The sequence below is a fragment of the Macaca mulatta genome, chromosome 10, assembly GCF_049350105.2.
Source record: "Macaca mulatta isolate MMU2019108-1 chromosome 10, T2T-MMU8v2.0, whole genome shotgun sequence".
Classification (NCBI taxonomy): Eukaryota; Metazoa; Chordata; class Mammalia; order Primates; family Cercopithecidae; genus Macaca; species Macaca mulatta.
This window is the reverse complement of record NC_133415.1, coordinates 4,712,887-4,732,188: the sequence shown is the minus strand read 5'-3', so window position 1 is coordinate 4,732,188 and position 19,302 is coordinate 4,712,887. Positions and strand designations below refer to the sequence as shown.

The following is a 19,302-nucleotide window of genomic DNA, read 5'->3' as shown; positions in this document are numbered from 1 at the left end:
CTGGCCTCGGGGATGTCTGAGCTATGGGGCAGCAGGGTGGGTGCAGGCCCTGTCCCAGAGGAGCCAGGGTGTGCTGGGGGCAGAGGGGCGCTCAGAGCAGAGGGGGCTGGAGCAGGAATGCTTGGCTCTGAGAATGACCAGATGAGTCCAGCCTCGCTCCTGAGGGACCAAACCAGGGCAGCCAGGGCCTTGGAGGCTAGGCAGTCAGGTGCCACCTCCCTCGCCACGTGAGACAGACCTGCCATCTGTGCCTAGCCAGACTGAGTACCTGCTTTTGAGAAAGAAACATTGGCTGAGTCTGGTGTCTCATGCCTGTAAGTCCAGCACTTTGGGAGGCTGAAGCAGGAGGACTGCTTGAGGCCAGAAGATTGAGACCAACCTGGACAACATAGTGAGGCCCTGTCTCTACAAACTAAATTTTAAAAATTAGCCAGAATGACGGTACATGCCTGTAGTCCCAGCTACTTGAGAGGCTGAGGTAGGAGGATGGCTTGCGCCCAAGAGGTTGAGGCTACAGTGAGCGGAAACTGAGCCACTGCACTCCGGCCTGCGAAACAGAGAGACTGTAAATAAATTAATAAATTAATGTAATTAAATAGAAAAATTGTCCAAAGGACTTTATTTTTTATTTATTTATTTTTAAGAGACAGGGTCTTGCTCTGTCACTCAGGACGGAGTGCAGTGGTGCAATCATGGAACACTGTAACCTTGAATTCCTGGCGTCAAATGCTCCTCCTGCCTCAGCCTCCTGAGTAGCTGGGACTACAGGCATGCGCACCACCCAGCCTCCAAAAAACATCAAAAGGACTCGGCCTTACAAAATAATGTAATCGTGGATTGTTTCCTGGATATTTGGTACATTATTTTGTAAGGCCAAGACAGGGTTTCACCATGTTAGCCAGGATGGTCTCTATCCCCTGACCTCGTGATCCGCCTACCTTGGCCTCCCAGAGTGCTGGGATTACAGGTGTGAGCCACCGCACCCGGCTGGGTTAACATTTTTTAAACATTTTAAACTGATATAAAAATCGATGGCTAGGTGCGGTGGCTCACGCCTCCCAAAGTGCTGGGATTACAGGCGTGAGCCGAGATCACGCCCCTGCACTCCAGCCCAGGTGACAGAGCAAGACTCCGTCTCAAAAAACAAAACAAAACAGAAAACAAAACAAAACACACAAAAAAACACAAAAAATTAGCCACGTGTGGTGGTGGGCACCTGTAATTCCAGCTACTCGGGAGGCTGAGGCAGGAGAATGGCGTGAACCCGGGAGGCGGAACTTGCAGTGAGATCCGGCCGCTGCACTCCAGCCTGGGCGACAGAGTGAGACTCTGTCTCAAAAAAAAAAAAAAGTTAACCCTTTCTCTATCCTATTTATGTTATTATTATTATTGTTATTATTATTTGAGATGCAGTCTCACTCTGTTGCCAGGCTGGAGTACCGTGGCACAATCTCAGCTCACTGCAACCTCCGCCTCCCGGGTTCAAGCGATTCTTCTGCCTCAGCCTCCTGAGTGGCTGGGATTACAGGCACATGCCAACACACCCAGCTAATTTTTGTATTTTTAGTAGAGTTGGGGTTTCACCATGTTGGCCAGGTTGGTCACGAACTCCTGACCTCAAGTGATCTGCCCACCTTAGCCTCTCAAAGTGCTGGGATTGCAGGTGTGAGCCACCGCACCCGGCCCCCATCATTTTAAAAATAATTTATGGTATCTTACAAAAGACATTTTAAAATTATTGAGTCAAATAATCTAGCTTTTTCTTTATTCTTTCTGGATTCCATCTTGGTTAGGAGAGCCTTTTCCCATTCCAGTATTATAAATTGTCCTCTATTTTCTTGTAAGAATTCACAGCTGGGTGCAGTCGCTCACGCCTGTAATCCTAGCACTTTGGGAGGCCGAGGCAGGCAGATCATATGAGGTCAGGAGTTTGAGACCAGCCTGGCCAACATGGTGAAAGCCTGTCTCTACTAAAAATACAAAAATTAGCCTGGCATGGTGGCAGGTGCCTGTAATCCCAGCTACTCAGGAGGCTAAGGCAGGAGAATCACTTGAATCCGGGAGGCGGAGGTTGCAGTGAGCCGAGATCTCGCCACTTCACTCCAGCCTGGGGAACAGAAGAAGACTCCAAAAATATAATAAAATATATTATATACACTCAAAAATACATATATATATATACACACACACATTTTCCTATGATTCAGCTTTCTACTCTTAAATATGCATCCAAGAGGAGCAAAAGCATAGCCCCCAAAGGATCAGGGTGTCTTTATCCACATAGTCAAGCTGAATGGACTGGGAACTGTCCAGGAGCCCATCAGCAGGTAGACGGATACACTAGTGTACCCACACAATGCAATATGACTAGTAACCAGAAAGATGGAACCGCTGACATGATGAATCTTAAAAAAAACACAAAATGAGATAAAGCAGCTGGGCACAAAGAAGTGCACATGGCACAATTTCATTTACATGAAACGCTATTAGCATCACACCCGTCCCTGGCGAGAAAACAGCCCAGGGCCCAGGAGAAGGTTCTGGGCTGCTGCTATCCGGGTGATGTTTACACAGGTGCACGCAATTATCAAAATTTATCCAGCTATGTGCCTTAAAATGTCTGAGTTTTATTGCAGCAAATTAGACCTTGATAAAGTCAATTTTTTAAAATCATGTTTTAGGAGGGGAATTAGTAGCGTGGAAAACACTCTGCAGTATGTTTTCTCAGCTTTTCTTTCATGCATATTTACATATACACAAATACCAAATATTAATCACCTCTAAGTCGAAGAATGACTTTTGGTGTATGCTTTTCCGTGTTTTCTAGATATTATTAAATCAACATGACTTACTTTTGTAAGCAGGAAAAAAAATTTTTAAAGTATCTGTGGCATGTCTATGTTTTGCCAGGCACTTTGCAGGATGTGCTGAGGACACGACAGCACTGACCTGCCCAATAAGTTCACCACCAGCTTGGGACATCCCAAGTGGGGTTAGTGCAAGGAAGGGGAGGATCCTCCCAGAAAGGCAGAGCCTGGGCAGCAGCCCCCTCACCCACCAACACACACACACACCCACACACACACACACACTTCCCAGGCCCAGGGTTTATCTAAGTGTGTTTTGCGACAGCCAGGGGAAATAACCCAGATATCAACGCAGTGTTTCCAGTTCAACGAGCATGACCCACTTCGAGTTCCTGTTTTTGTCCTGCCCTACTTCCCACCAGGCTGGTGGCCCAGGGCACGGCTGTCGCGGCTTCCTCAGGTGCCTGGGTGAGGTTCTGGCCCAGGAAACTGCAGCGATCCGAATTGCTAGTCCTTGTCTTTGCTCTTGTACGGGTCAGTCACTGTCCCAGCATGATGACCCACAGAGGAAAGTGCACGTGCCTGGGTTCAAAGCCAGCCCCCTCTGTACATCACTGCCTCTGGGCCCAGTCAATTCCCACTCCTACTGTCCACATCTGAAACAGGGGTGATGCTACAGAGAAAACAAAGGAGTCGGAATAACTAAGTGGCCACCCCAGCAGGGCACACACAGTGGCCTTGCCTTTGTCCTTAGCCCGTCAGTCACCTGGAGCTCCAGGGCTGTTCCTGCCTCATCTCACAGGTCTCCTAGGGCCAGTTTTAGAACAATTCTCCACCTCTCATCATTCCTCAACCTAGTAAATCCCAGTGTGCCCAGATACACCTGGGGGAGTGGCAAGGGCTGGGCAATGCCACCTTGCTGACCAAATTAAATATCCTGTGAGCTGGGTTCACATTCTTCCGCCCTACTACAGCCCTACTGACCTCAAGCATATAAGAATCGAACCTGGGCCTGATTCCTTCTGAGGACTGTAAAGTTATGAGAAAAAACCAAGAGACAGTGTGGCTGTATTTCTGAACTCATTCACAACTCAGCGTTTCCCAACTTGCTGAGATTTTCCCATCGCGTGGGAGAGCACTCCGGGGTGGAGCGGGCAGGCTGCTTCCTGGAGGGAGCCCACCAGCCAGGGCCACCAGCCAGGGCCACCAGCCAGGGCCCCACCAGCCAGGGCCACCACCAGCCAGGGCCCCACCAGCCATGGCCCCACCAACCAGGGCCCTCCCTCTCCAAGAGGGACCAAGCTCCCCACAGGCCAGTCAGGCAGCTCAGGATGAACCTGCACAAAAACGCCTTGGCTTAGCGAGAGTGAAGCAATAAGCATGCCAAGAGGCAGACCCCAGCACGCTGGACAAAAGCAGACGCCGCGCCGCATCAAGCCCTGACCCAGGCGACTAGAAGCCATAATGGGAGCTGGCCAGGGACGCCAAGGCAGAAAGCAGTGATGACTGACCTCCCACACAGACGCCCTGCAGGTGGGATCTGGTGTCTCCACAGCCACTGGAGCCTGCGGGAGGCCTTACAGCCCAGTGGCTACAAGCACAGCAGCTGATTGGGCCAGTTACTTCCAGTCCCTGCAGATCAGCCCCTTCATCCCTAGGATGGGAGCAGCTGCCCCCCAGGAACCCATCCGGTTTAAAGGCCAGCGGAGCGCACTTAGGAAGTGCCTGGGGAGGCAGTCATTTTCCTGAAGCCTAGGGATTTACAACAAAGTACAAACCCTTCGGGCCCAGGCCAGGCATCTGTTCTCCTTGTGTGTGGGCCCTGGTAGGTAATATTTGAGGTGTGACGTTTCTCCCAAAAGGGACATGAGACAGACCTTAGAAAAGTCAAGTCTCAGATGCCCAGCCACAGATAGGTGACCCCAGGGCTGGAAACCAAGTGTTGGTCATGGGTCTGAGACCACCCCTCAACCTTGGCCCCACCTAACATTCAGCTCTGGCCCCACCAGCACCCAGCCTGCAGATCCTCACAGCTCAGCACCAGAAACCGCCCAGAAGAACTCCTGACCTTGACTGCCCACAAGGTCTAAAGGTGTCATCCCAGCTCCACACATCCACCAGGGAATCCTGGCCTCCGCCACACCCATCCCTATCTGCTCACAGGGTCTAAAGGTGTCACCCCAGCTCTGCACATCCACCATGAATCCTGGCTTCCACCACACTCACCCCAATAATTAAAAAGAAAAAAGCCTGGGCGCCATGGCTCACACCTGTAATCCCAGCACTTTGGGAGGCCAAGGTGGGCGGATCACCTGAGGTCAGGAGTTCGAGACCAGCCCGGCCAACATGGTGAAACCCTGTCTCTACTAAAAATACAAAAATTAGACAGGCATGCTGGCAGGCTCCTGTAAACCCAGCTACTCTAAGGCTGAGGCAGGGAGAATTGCTTGAACCTGGGAGGCAGAGGTTGCAGTGAGCCAACATCGCGCCACTGAACTCCAGCCTGGGCAACAGAGCAACACTCCGTCTCAAAAAAAAAAAAAAAAGAAAAAGAAAAACAACAACAACAACAACAACAAAAAACAAAAACAAACCCTCTGTCCTCCTGCAGGGCTCTCTCTTCTAGCAAACAGCAGCTCCAACAGACCTCCTTCCCATACTCAGTCCCTCCACATCCAACCCTGACCACCGCCATCTCCCATCTGCACAGGGCCAAATTCTCCCCATTGCAGGACCCATCCCTCTTCTGGGTCCTCCACGCAGAGGACATGAGATCCCTGGAAAATGCTAAGTTGGATAAGGCCCTCCAGGCGCTCCCACTCCACTCACTGAGAAAAGCAAGTCGCCATCTCAGCCTGTAAGGCTGCAGGAGACCTGGGCCCCACTCTCCCTCCCCCCTTCTCCCTTCACTCCTGCTACACTGGCCTCCTGGTGGTCTCAGGGCCTTACACTCGCTGCTCTTCAGGCCTGGATGGATCTGTCCCTGGAATGCAGAGCCCTCAGTCTCTCCAAGTCTCTGGTAAAAGCCACCGTGTGAGTGAGGACTGCTGAGACCACCAGCTACCACACAGTGACCTACCCCACCTGCACAACCCTGCCCCCTACCCTGCAAGCTCTGTCCTCAGTGCCCAACTCCATTAGACACTTGTCTCTGTGTGCCCTGTCTCTCCCTTTAAGGAAAAAAGCTCTGCTGCAGCGGCGACTGTGTCACACATGCTGGCCCCCGTCCGTCCCCAGCAGGCATACAATAAACATTTGCCAAAGAGGGCATGAATGAAATGGAACACACGGCTACCACCCAGCCTGGGTCTCCTGTGCCGCCAACACCTCCCCCTTCTCACTGTCCAGACCTGAACTGCTGCAATCCTCCCGCTGCCCCGGAGTGCGGAAGGGCACCTCTTTATAAGCCTCTGCCAACCTCTCTGCCAACCTCTCTTCCACCAGACAGCTCTGCCCTAGAGCTCTGCCCTAGAGCCTTGAGGAGGCCGTCCCGCCGCTGCACCCCGGCCCTCCAGGGTGGGCTGTGCGTCCTCCATGTTTACCAAAGTCACTCTTCTCCTCATCTGGAGGGCCTCTGTGGGGCAAATCGTCAACCCGTGGCACCGAAATCAATTCCCCCATCCCGAGCAGGGAGCACACCCCACAGAAGGTCAGGGGCTCCTTCTTTAACTTTTTAACAGGAAGTCCTCACCCTGCAAGGGCGCCTCTCAGGTTTCGGATCCCTGCTTAAAAAAAGCATCTGTTCTTGGATTAAACTGCAATGCTCGGGGTGGGGAGCGCCTGACACCCCCCTCAGGATCCATCCACAGTCCGTCTTGTACAGAGGTGCCCTGCGGACAGACCGCACCGGGGGCCACGACCCAGTGAACGCGCCCCGGGTACCACCTCCCCGCGGGGATGGGGCGCCGGCCTCCCCTCCACTGCGCGGCGCTTTGTCCTCCGGTTCCCGGAGCAGACGGTAGCGCCCAGCCCGGACCCTGGTCCCGGCCTCCCTCCCGCCGGCCCCGACCCTCCCCGGCGCCTGCGCTCCCAGGGCCCCCGGCCTCAACACGGTCGCCCGCTCCCCGCACCCGGTCCCCCTAGCCGGGTCCCCCACGCCGCCCCCGCTCCCTGGCCCGGTCCGGTCGAACCCGGGCGCCGGTGACACTCACCCGCGCCGGGGGCGCCGGCTCCGGGCCCCGGGCTCCGCCACCAGCGCAGTACCGCCCGCGCGGGCTCCAGGCTCACCGCGCAGCGCTGCTGCTTCACCCACAGCACTGAGTGCAGCGGCTCCGCCGCCCCCGTCGCCCCCATCGCCGCCGGCGGGCTTGTCCGCCAGGCTGGGGGCGCGCGGACGCCGAGGGGCGCCGGACCGTTAGCGGCCCCTGCAGTGGCCCCGGCGGCAGGCGGCGGGAGGCGGCGCTGCGTCACCCCGTACGCGGGCGGCGGGGACCGCGGAGGGGCCGGGCGAGGAGGGGCGGGGGCGAGGAGGAGGGGTGGGTAGAGGAGTGGCCGGGAGCCGAGGAGAGGCGGGGGGGACCCGAGAAAGGGAGAAGGGGGCGGAGGAGGGGGCCGGGATGGGGCGGGCCGCAGCCAGGGAGCTGGGGCCGGGAGGCGGCTGCCTTTCTCTCCTCTCCTCTCCGGCGGGTGCTGGGTGCTGGGTGCTGAGTCTGGCGCTCCCGCGGCCGGCCGGGACTCAGTGGCGCCTTCCGCGCGGGCCGTGGATCAGGCGGGGTCCGGGTGGCGCGGAAATGCAATATTGGCGATCGGGCGCAGGGCGGGCCTGGATGGGGGCGCCACGGGCGGCGTGACCTTGGGCAGCGGGTGCCCTCTTCGATCCTGGCCTCCTGTCGGCCCGGGAGGGGACCTGCAGCTGGGCCCCGGCAGTCAGGGAAGCCCTTCAGGAGGCGGAGGTCTTCCTAGGGGGCTGGGACGCTAGCCCTTTGAACGCTCTGGGGCCTGAAGCACAGAGCAGACAGCTGAGCACCCGCCCCTGAGCTGGCCCTACGAACCGGAGCCTGGGTCCCAGACTTGGAGAGACATGGCCCCTGTGGCCCCAATTCACCGCCTCCCCAGGAAGGCCTCCCTGACCCCCCAGCTAAAGGAATCACCAGCCTGCAGGGACTCCAGCCCTGCCTTCAGAGCACACTCTGCCCCTTCATGCAAGCTCCAGTCTCTGTGCCCGCAGTGCCTAACTCAGCCCCATAGGAAGCAGCCACAAGCTGGTTCAGAGGGCACATCCCTCCCTCATTTATCAGTGAAGACTGTGCTCACAGAGATTAAGTCACTTGCCCAAGAGCACGGGGCTCCAGTGGGGCAGAGCCTAGGCTCACACTGAGGTCTGGCTCTGACACTGAGGTGTGAGGCCTGCCCCTCCCCTCAGCTCCCCTGCCCAGCCCTGCTGCTGCAGACAGAGGTGGGATGGGCCAGGTCCATGTGGCCTTGCTGCTGTGCCTGGCACCAGGTGGCTGCATGTACAGGTCTTATCCTGCCAGCTCCTTGTGACTGTCTATAGGGCAGGAATCAGCCATGAATCATTCCTCCCTGGGAGCCAAGCCCCTGTTCAGGCCATGTAGTGGAGGCCCCAGGGCAGTCCTGCAGCCACCTTGGGCCCAGTCAGAATCCCAGCAGGCCGTATCTGATCGTGGCACACAGTGGGGTGTGCGGCAGCAAGGCCTGCCCAGCCTCCTCCCTCCCACAGCTGCCACTCTGAGGCCTGAGAAATGTGGATCTGAAACTTACTTGGAAAGGAAAGCTCGTGCCAGTGGCAGGAGGGTGCTGCTGCATGCGAAGAGGGTTGGCAGGCAAGGGTGGCGTGGGCAGGGGCCCGGGAGCACCAGCGTCCCTGCTGGGGACCTCTTCCCTGGGCCTCCCTGTGCTCAGGTTCTGCCTGTCCCTCCCGGCGTATTCACATTTCTGTCCTCTGTCTGCACACCTCGGCTTAAAATCCTGCAGCCAGAGTGGGGGACCCAGAAACGACTCAGAACTGCTTAGGCCCCAAAGGAGCTCCATTGCGGGAGACAGCAACATCAGTTACAACACACACAGGAGATTCAGTGAGGCTGCTAGGGCCCTCATCCGATGTGTCCTTACAAGAAGAGGAAATGTTGACTGGGCTCTGTGGCTTACACCTGTAATCCCCGCACTTTGGGAAGCTGAAGCGGGTGGATCACCTAAAGTCAGGCATTGGAGACCATCCTGGCCAACATGGTGAAACCCTGTCTCTACTAAAAATACAAAAATTAGCTGGGTGTGGTGGCGTGCGCCTGTAATCCCAGCTACTCCGGAAGCTGAGGCAGGAGAATTGCTTCAACCCAGGAGGTAGAGGTTGCGGTGAGCCGAGATTGCGCCACTGCACTCCAGCCTGGGTGATGAGAGCGAAATTCCGTCTCAAAAAAAAGAAAAAAAGGCCGGGCGCGGTGGCTCAAGCCTGTAATCCCAGCACTTTGGGAGGCCGAGGCGGGTGGATCACGAGGTCAGGAGATCGAGACTATCCTGGCTAACATGGTGAAACCCCGTCTCTACTAAAAATACAAAAAACTAGCCGGGTGTGGTGGCGGGCGCCTGTAGTCTCAGCTCCTTGGGAGGCTGAGGCGGGAGAATGGCGTGAACCCGGGAGGCGGAGCTTGCAGTGAGCCGAGATCACGCCACTGCACTCCAGCCTGGGAGACACAGCGAGACTCCGTCTCAAAAAAAAAAAAAAAAGAAGAGGAAATGTGGACACACACAGACCCCCGAGGCGTGTGTACACAGGGGTGGCCGTGGGAAGGAGCAACAAGAGAGCGTGACCTCCAGGAGGCCAATCCTGTGGGTTGGACCCTGACCTCAGACTTCCAGCCTCTGCGACTGTTAATGGGAGACGACAGATTGCTCTTGTGGAAGCCACCCAGTCCGTGGTATTCTGTTATGGCAGCCCCAGCAGACCCAGGGGACCTGTAGTCCTAGGATGGGCTGGGGAGGGGCCTGGCCGCTGCAGAGCCCCATGCTCATGCTCAGGGAGAGAGGGTGATGTCACGAAGCCCAAGTTTCCAGAAGATGCACGTCCTGCAGTTGAGTTGCATGGGAGAGGGGTTGGGTGGGGGTCAGGCCCTGTGTGGGGCCAGGGCCATGACTCTGGGCACAGCACTGGAGGGATGGGAGGAAAGAGCAGCTCCACCCCAGAGCAGCTGCCAGGTCCCTGCTGTGTGTTACACCCAAGGGGCCCTTCAGGAGCTGGCTGCGAAGGCCACAGGAGCTTTGAAAATGTAGACGAGGCCAGCCCTGGCTGCCTGAGGACCTCCCAGTACCTCACCCACCTCTTCCCTGGCAGGCACACCTTGCCCACCTTAGGCCCTGCCCCAAATGCCCTTCCCACACGTCTGCCTGGGAGGCCCCCACTCACCTTCTCCTTCAACCCCTATCTTGTCCCTTCATGCCACAGAGTCCCCTGTCAGCTCACTGCATGGCACTTCCACCCCCAGCTGCCACAGGGCCTCACTTCTCCTTACAGCACTTCAGAACAATTGATGCCCCAGCCTGTTGCTAGCCTGCTGTGTATACGGCTGGTTTCAGCTCTGCACAGGGCCCTGAGCTGCCAGGTAGGCCAGAGAGCATGGGCTCAGCCCCAGCAGCCTGGAGTGCTGGTCCTAATTAGTCAGGCCTTGACCTGCCACCTGCCCCTGTCTTGCATCCAGTCTGCAGGCTTGGGCTGCTGCCTGCTGGCCTGATGGCCCTGGGGCCTGCTAAGCCAGACATCCTGCCCAGCGGCGGCCAGCACCCATTCCCCTGGGTGGTCAGGCTGTCCCACACAATGGGCCGCCTGGCTCCTGAGGTTCCGTCTAAGCTGTTCCACCCCCATACCCACGAGTGTCCTACCCACTGGGTCATCCAAACCATAGGCCCCAGCCCCTCCTGTCCACGGAGCCCTGGCCACCAGCAGGAGCCTGGCACCAGTAGCCCCGCCTAGCATGATCTCCTCCACGGCCTCTGATGTATTCTTCCCTTCCCTTCCTGGGCCCCGGCCTTGTTTGCTGTGCCAGTCCTTCCAGCTTATCTCCCGAGACTCCCTGTCTTGTGAAGTCAGCACCACCATCTGACATCAGAAACTAGAATGCTGGATTGGGGTGGGAGGATCCCGGCACCAGCTGTACATGGGCTGCCAGGAATTACATCCTCTGCCCTCCACCCTCAGCCGTCCACCCTCAGCCCTCCACCCTCAAGGAGAAACCTCCCACGCTCCTCTTCAAGGCTGACTGCCTTAAAGAGAATTCGAGGCTTCTCCTCAAGGGTCTGGAAGAAATGTCTTGGGCCCCAAGAGGCCCAGACATTTGGAGAGTAAGCTGATCATTACAAAACAGACATCCCTGGGTTCGCCACGTCATCCAGACTGTAGCACCTGGAGATGGGTATCACTTACCCCTTTTCACAGACATGAAAACTAAGACCCACAAAACGATCCTGGCCTGCTCCGGCTGTACAGAAAAGTAATTAGATGGGTTGCGGGGGCACTCCAGGCTCCCCTGTCCCAGGCTTTGGGGTCTCCCTGCCATGACAGTCTGAAATGTGGGAACTGTGGATGACACAAGCTCCAGGCTTCAGCCTCAGCGGGCACTGCTCCCTGGACACCAGGGCAGACCAGTCTGTTCCACCCTCCAGGACGTGCAGGACTGTCCTGCCTGAGCTTCTCTTACAGGAAAACAGTGCTGCTCTGCCCAGCCTCAGCCTGCCCATCTAGGGAAGACAGACTCAGAGCCTGGGCTGAAGTGGAGGATGGCCCTCAGGAGGCAGTGGAACCAAGCTAAAAGGCTAGGGAGGTGAGGCTAGCCTGGGATAGCTCCAAAGGCAGCCAGGGATCAGGACTGCTCACACCCCTGGAGGGCCGGGGGTACATCACACCCAGGGGGAGGTCTCAAAGGCTAGGCTTGGGTTTGGCCTAAACCCTGCAGGTTCCTGCCTGGGTGACCTGCCTCTGTTGGGCACCAACAGGATGTCTGTCACTCTGCTTAGCATTAGCACATTTCACCTTCAAGGTGATACTACCCTACTACAGATAAGGAAACTGAGTCCCAGAGAGGCTAGAGGAGCAGGCCAGGGTTATCCAGCAGGCCAGGGGCAGAACTGGGAATGAACCCAGGACTGCCAGACTCTGAATCCCACCCTCTTCACCGCCTTGCACCCTGTTGGCCATGCTCGGGGTTTCCGCTCCAAACCGAAAATGCCCTGAGAGCAGGCCAGTCTACTAGCACCCACGGGAGGGTGTGCACCTGCCTCTTCTGGCGTCTTCAATAAGGTGTCCATTTCTCCCTGATGCAATGCAGCCTTGACTCATTCCAGGGACTGGAGGCACCACAATGTCCAGCCTTGGGAGTTTGGGGGAAGAGTTACCCCAAGAGACTCCCATCCTGGTGACATCTGTGACCCCGCACGGGGTCCAGCTGAGTGGCCTTTGAACACCCTGGTCAGGTGGAGTGGGATCACTGGGGAGACGGGACCTGGAGCCCAGGCTGTGAGGACACAGCCAGAGGCCATGAGTGCCCAGAAGTGCCATAAACTGTGATTTTGAGACTGATAAGGCCAGGCTAGATAGCTTGCTGGGTGTGTCTTGTTTGCCTTTTTATATTTGAGGCCTATAAAAAATTAGTGAGAAAATAGCAAGATGCCCAGGAGACAGGTGATCTGATTCAGCCAGGGGGTGGGAGGTGGAGGCACCAGTGACTCCCCCTAGCCAGAGACTGGAGGCAGGTGGGTCTGGGGACAAGAGGATGAGGGATAGGGCCACATTTGGAACCTGGTGCACTGAGAGTAAAAGAAGAAAACCTGCTCCGTCAAACCCATGAAATTGGAAATAACACCACTTGGAGGTGTGTGCAGAGGGCGCTGACCCATCTTAAAGAGTGGGTATAATGGCCTGGTGTGGTGGCTCATGCCTGTAATCCCAGCACTTTTCTAGGCCTAGGTGGGAGGATCACCTGAGGTCTGGAGTTCAAGACCAGCCTGGCCAACATGGTGAAACCCTATTTCTACTAAAAGTACAAAAAAATTAGCAGGGTGTGGTGGTGGCACATGCCTGTAATCCCAGCACTTCGCGAGGCTGAAGCGGGTGGATCACCTGAGGTCAGGAGTTTAAGACCAGCCTGGCCAACATGATGAAACCCCATCTCTACTAAAAATACAAAAAATTAGCCGGGCGTGGTGGTGGATGCATGTAATCTCAGGTCCTGAGGAGGCTGAGGCAGGAGCTTCGCTTGAACCCAGGAGGCGGAGGTTGCAGTGAGGCAAGATTGTGCTATTGCAATCCAGCTTGGGCGACAAGAGCAAAACTCCGTCTCAAAAAAAAAAAAAAAAAAAAAGGCAATGATAGGGGCATATGTCACATGCTGTCAGGACCTTCTGAGGCTGTGTCGTGAGCATGTCCATAAATAAAATGTTTTAAATCTATTTTTTGAGACAGAGTCTTGCTCTGTCATCCAGGCTGGAGTGGCGCAATCTCAGCTCACTGCAGCCTCTGCCTCCTGGGTTCAAATGATTCTGTCTCAGTCTCCCGAGTAGCTGGGATTACAGGCACCCACCAACACATCCGGGTAATTTTTTGGATTTTTAGTAGAGATGGGGTTTTGCCATGTTGGCCAGGCTAGTTTCGAACTCCTGACCTCAGGTGATCTGCCTGCCTCGGCCTCCCAAAGTGCTGGAATTATAGGTGTGGGCCGCTGCACCTGGCCAAAAAAATTTTTTTAAAGGTAATGATAGATATTTCGTCATACAGATTGATGAATACTTAACAGCATTATGTATATTTACAGGCCCCAAACAGCAAAGACACAAAACCATAAAGGAATGGACACGAATGCAACCGTGCATGGGAGGGCTTGGCGGATGCACTGGGATCCCAGCACAGCCAGGGCAGGGCCCAGGAACCGCACCTTAGTGCACAGAGGCCCAAGGCTCAAAGTCCAGGGCGCTGTGCTCACCCAGGACACAGGAGCAGGCAGTCACCTTATGGGAGCCACGGCCCCAGGTCAGTGGTAAAGCAGGGGAGAGTCTGGTGAAGGGAGGGACCAAGGTAGCAGGGCCAGAGACAGTCGCTGACCAGTGGTGGCCAGGCCAGGCCACATATCCAAGGCCTCTCCTCCAGCCTTCGTTTTGTTAATAACAGCTTTATTGAAATATGGCCAGGTGCAGTGGCTCACGCTTGTAATCCCAGCACTTTGGGAGGTTGAGGCAGGAGGATCACTTGAGGTAAAGAGTTCAAGACCAGCCTGGCCAACATGGCAAAACCCTGTCTCCACTAAAAATACAAAAATTAGCTGGGTATGATGGCCCGTGCCTGTAATCCCAGCTACTTGGGAGGCTGAGGCATGAGAATTTCTTGAACCCGGGAGGCGGAGATTTCAGTGAGCCAAGATCATGCCATTGCACTCCAGCCTGGGTGACAGAGCGAGATTGTGTCTCAAAATAAATAAATAAATAAATAAAAATAAGTAAATAAATAAATATAATTCACATACAATTTGCTCATTTAAAAGGTACAGGTCACTGCTGATGAGTATTTACAAGGTAATACAACCATCACTAAAATCAATTTTAGAACATTTCCATTACCTGTAAAGAAACCCTATACTCATTACCCCTCACTCTCCACACTTCCCTTCCACCTGCCTCGGCCATTAATCTACCTTCTATCTCTGTGGATGTTTTTACAGTTCATCCATGTTGTACATATATATATATATATATATATATATTTTTTTTTTTTTTTTGACGGAGTCTTGCTCTGTCGCCTAGGCTGGAGTGCAGTGGCACGATCTCGGCTCACTGCAAGGTCTACCTCCTGAGTTCACGCCATTCTCCTGCCTCAGCTTCCAGAGTAGCTGGGACTACAGGCGCCTGCCACCACGGTGGGCTAATTTTTTTTGTATTTTTAGTAGAGACGGGGTTTCACCGTGTTAGGCAGGATGGTCTCAATCTCCTGACCTTGTGATTCACCCCCCTCAGCCTCCCCAAAGTGCTAGGATTACAGGCATGAGTCACCTCGCCTGGCCACATATATTCTTATATAGGTACACCCGAGGTCAGGAGTTCGAGACCAGCCTGGCCAACATGGTGAAACCCCGTCTCTACTAAAAATACAAAAATTAGCCAGGTGTGATAGTGGGCACCTGTAATCCCAGCTACTCGGAAAGCTGAAGCAGGAGAATTGCTTGAACTCAGGAGGCGGAAGTTGCAGTGAGCCAACATCATGCCATTGCACTCCAGCCTGGGCGTCAGAGAAAGACTCCATCTCGAAAAAAATAAAATGGTGAAAATGGTAAGTTTTACATTATGTGTACTTCACCAAAATAAAAGATGAATTTCTAGGATGATTGCCCACTCAGGAGATTAGGGTATCCCAGATGGACCATGACAGTAGGGCTGGAAACAGATGGGTTAGGATCAAGGTGGTCAAAAAGCAGAAATGATGGGATGCAGTGATTGACAGGATGTGGGGTGAGAGGAAGCAGTCTAGAATGACCCCCAGCACCCTGCCTTGTCTGGGGGGATGGGTCCCTGTCATTCGGGTGGAAGCACGAGCAAGGAGCATCCCACGGTGCCTGTGGGGTTTTGTGTTGGGGTCCGGAGGTCATGTTGGAGACTCCTTGGTGAATAGATGGGAGTGGATCTGCTGAAGCAAGGAGGGGAGGGGACCAGGACCGGGGAGCGCCATGTCCTTGATTATAAGGGACAGTCCTAGTCTCTACGTACTGTGCTATCTTCATTGTTGCTGGTGTTTCTGTTCACTTGCAGGATAGCCTTGCTGTGGGATTAGTAATCTGGTCATTCACCAACACTCAAAGGCAGGGCAGCGAACCAGTGACCTCATTTAGACCCTGAGCACAAATAGAACAGCTTCAAAAGGAGTCCATGAAGGAAACTGAGATGGCTCAGCCGGAGAGGCAGGAGGAAAGCAGGGGTCACAGCACCCCAGGGAAGGCGGAGAAAGGGAGACATGGTCCTGTGGAGCCCCAGCTCCAGCTGCACTCGCTGGGAGCCTTCACCTCGCCTGTTGGAGCCTCAGTTTTCTCTCACATGTGAAACGAGGATAATGATCACAGAGCAGAGTGGCTGAGGGCTCAAGATTCAAGTCCAGACTCTGTGAGGAAGGGCGGTGAGACCTTGGGCCAGGGTTTCCTAGGACAGCACTGTGGACATTTGGAGCCACATCACTCTTGGTGGCAGGGACTGTCCTGTGCACTGCAGGACGTGCAGCGGCATCTCTGGCCTTCACCCAGAGACAACCCAAAGTGTCCCCAGACATTGCCAAATCCCCCATGATAACCTCTGCCTTACAGAAATCACTCGATTTTTCTGTGCTTTGGTTTCTTCCTCTGTAAGTGCAGATACTAAAACCAACCTCATGGGATGTTAAGAGGGTTAAATAGTATTGTAAATGCAAAGCGCATGGCATAATAAGGGCTCATTAAATGTTAGTTCACAAAATCAGAGCGAGCAGCCCTGGCAGACTGTTGAGCCCAGCGTCTGGGGTACGGTCGGCGTTCACTCGGTGGCGGCTGTGGTCGTGTTTCTCTGAGGCTGGTCTATGTACGGTGATCAAGAGACCAAGGCAGGGGAGAAAGCCTCAGGGGCTACCTCTGGAGGGACTTCTGTCCCCAGGCAGCAACCAGAGGCACTTGGAGGCCTGCACTCCCCACTCAGGGCCTTGCTGATGCTAAGTGGCAGAGGGGATCCCTGCTGGACTCTGCAGCTCCTGTGCTACACGCTTCCTTCCCATCCTGGCAGGACCAAGCTGCTGGGTCTGACTGAGTTTTGGGGCTCTGGGGAGTGGGTTCCTGTGATCGCCATGCACTCCCCACAGGAGCAGGCACACACAGACGTCCCTGGGCTGTCCTCTGGTGACCAAATACCCCTGGTTTGCTGGACTTTCCTAGTTTAGCGCTTCAAGTCCCACGTCCTGGGAAACCTTTCACTCGTAAGAGGTGGATCGCTCGAGTTGTCCTGATTCCAGATTATACAGCCTTCCCCAGGGATGGGCTGGGCCAGCTGCACCTGGGCCCTGAGCTCTCCTTGCTTGGCTCATCTCAGGTGGCACTGGGAGGTGACCTCATTTAGACCCTGAGCAGAAATAGAACAGCAGTGCCAATTAGCAGCTGCTCAGGAGCCAAGGGCATGTGGATCTGCCCCAGCCTCTCCACCGAGGGATGTTTGTGGGATACGGAAAATTCCACGTGTAATCTTCTCCCACGGAGAGGAGGGGTTGTGAGGATGCCTCCTCCCTTGGGGATGCACCCAGTTTTGCTTCTTGCTTGTCCACTGGTCAAGGGTGAGAGCATTTGGGCCGGGAGGCACAGACCCTCAGAGATGCTGATTCACTGGGTTTGAGGCAGGTGGGGTGAGAATCCGCACTTTTTACACCCTCCTCAGGGGGTCTGGATGCAGGTGGTCCTTTCAACACACAGTGAGATACGGTAGGGACCTGCCTTACTCTGTCCCATCCAGGGTCAGGAGCCCAGGCCCTGAATCCACTCTGCACCTGGGCCTGTGTGGTAACCTGCTCACTGGCCTGGCCCCCAGAGGACAGCTGAGAGGCAGATGCCTGGATGCAGCCTGGCACAGAGCCAGTATGATGTCGCTGCTGCTGAGAGCCGGTGTCTGCCTCTGTCCAGTTGAACTCTGGCCTCTTGTATAGGTGCGCACCTGGTGCCAGGAGAGAACGCTGGCAGGGAGCTGAGGGACCTCTGTAGTCAGGCTGCTTCACCAGCCAACCAAGGACCCTGTGCCATTCCCATCCCTTTGCTGGCCCCCGCTTGCCCTGAAAGCAGACATGGGGGTTGTAGGAAGCCAGGTGTCTCTCAGTGTCTGTCCTGGTGATGATGGGACCTGGAACGTGCTTCCCCACCCAAATACCTCCCATATTCAAAGGGAAGCCTGGGTCTCAGCGGTCAGGGCCCAAGCAGCTGGGCTTCGCCGCTGGTGACTGCTTGGGGGTCAGGAAGTGGGGTAGCCTTTCTTGGGACTGCCCCTCTAGCTCCTACAACAGCCTCCTAAGAATCAGGGCTGAGAGGAGAGCCTCCCAGAGGCCACCGCTTCGCTTGTGCCTTCACCCCCTACCATCCCCAAGGTGGCTGCTCTCTTCCCCCAGCATCTCCTGTCCTGTCTCCTTCCTCCCCACTGGGGCTGCTTACCGTCAAGAGTGGAGGGGTGACAGAAACAGCATTGGTTGGGGAGGCGGGGAGCTAGGGCTGAGTCTAGCTCTGTTTTAAATGTATAGCTAGTTTCTAGGCCTCAGTTTGTCCATCCACAAAACGGGAGTATTGGAGGCAGGAACCTAAGGTGCCCACCAGCTCTGATACTCCAAGGCTCCCTGGGCACATCCTGGGCCCCCAGTCACTCAGCCGACTGCCTGCTGCTTTCTCAGTACATTTTGTGACTTCCCCGGGAGCAACATGTAGGAAGGGCCAAGTTTCGAGCTACACAGAGCTTGCTTTGTCTCGTGAAGGAAAAAAAAATCCATGCTTTAATCTTCCTCCGCTTCCAGTAAAGAAACAGCTTGAAGTGGCCTGTCTGTGAGTCACAGTGTTAACTCAGAGCCACAAGAAGAGGTTCACGAGATGCTCCTTGGCCAGGCTGCCGCCATCACTTGGGGGTAAACAGTCCCCCAGTCATGGCTGGCTGCAGCGGCTGAGAGCCAGGGCAGGAATTCCGCAGGGCGAGCTGCAGGATGTTACCCGAAGGAAACACTGTGTTGTGCGTTGCAGTAGAAAAGTGGAATGAGGCTTAGGGGTTGTGAAAACAGATTCCTGAAGCCTTCAAGGAGGACCTGCGGTGGTGCTGGAGGTCTCACCCAACAGGTCTTGCAAGCTGGTCTCAGTGTGGAGTCATCCAGCCTTCTCACCCATTCAATACCGATCCCAGACGCTGGTGGGATGCTTGCATCTCCCTAAGGCAGTTTCCCATGTATTGTCTCATCTGATCTTTAGAAAAACCCTCCTAGGTATGCGGGACAGTGCTGATTACCTCATTTTACAGATGGGAAGATGACCATCAGAGAGGGGCTGGGATGTGTCCAGGTCACATGGAATTGGGGCCATCTGACCCTTGGCCAGCTCTTTGGTTGCACGTGGCATTTCCAGATTTCCAGTGGGTGATGTGATGCTCGTGACTCAGAGGGGTGCCCTGGAGATGAAGGGAGAGGAGGCGTGGGGCAGCTCCGGGGAAACTGCCTCGCAGGGGATGGAGGGAGAGGAGGAGTGGGGCAGCTCCGGGGAAACTGCCTCGCAGGATGTGCGTCAGGGGCTTTCCCAGGCGTCCGGTGGCATCCAGCATGGTATGGGGCTAGGGTCGTGGGGGCAGGGTGTCAGGAGGCTGGCACTCCTGCTGTGGGTGGATGGCATGAGGAAAGGAGGCTTCAGGCGTCTTCCTGCGTGGGAGAAACAACGCCTAGTCCCTTAACAAGTCCCTGAATCCTTCGGCTGCCAGCACTCCCCGGCCCATTGTCTGTGCCCACTGGAGCCCGTGTGGGTGGTGACTCCGCCCTGTAGGAGCT

At 55.4% G+C, this 19,302-nt stretch overlaps 1 protein-coding gene across 2 annotated transcripts in view; it reads right to left on the bottom strand.

Moving 5' to 3' along the window:
• CERK (ceramide kinase) overlaps positions 1-7,204 on the bottom strand; it is a 55,403-nt gene extending 48,199 nt beyond the window's left edge. Inside the window, exon 1 of one of the 2 annotated variants that reach the window (XM_077948768.1) lies at positions 6,959-7,204. In XM_077948768.1, coding sequence (XP_077804894.1) covers positions 6,959-7,100 — 142 coding nt within the window. In that variant the 5' untranslated portion in view covers positions 7,101-7,204. 2 annotated transcript variants of the gene reach the window in all.
• Between the last annotated feature and the right edge of the window lie 12,098 nt (positions 7,205-19,302).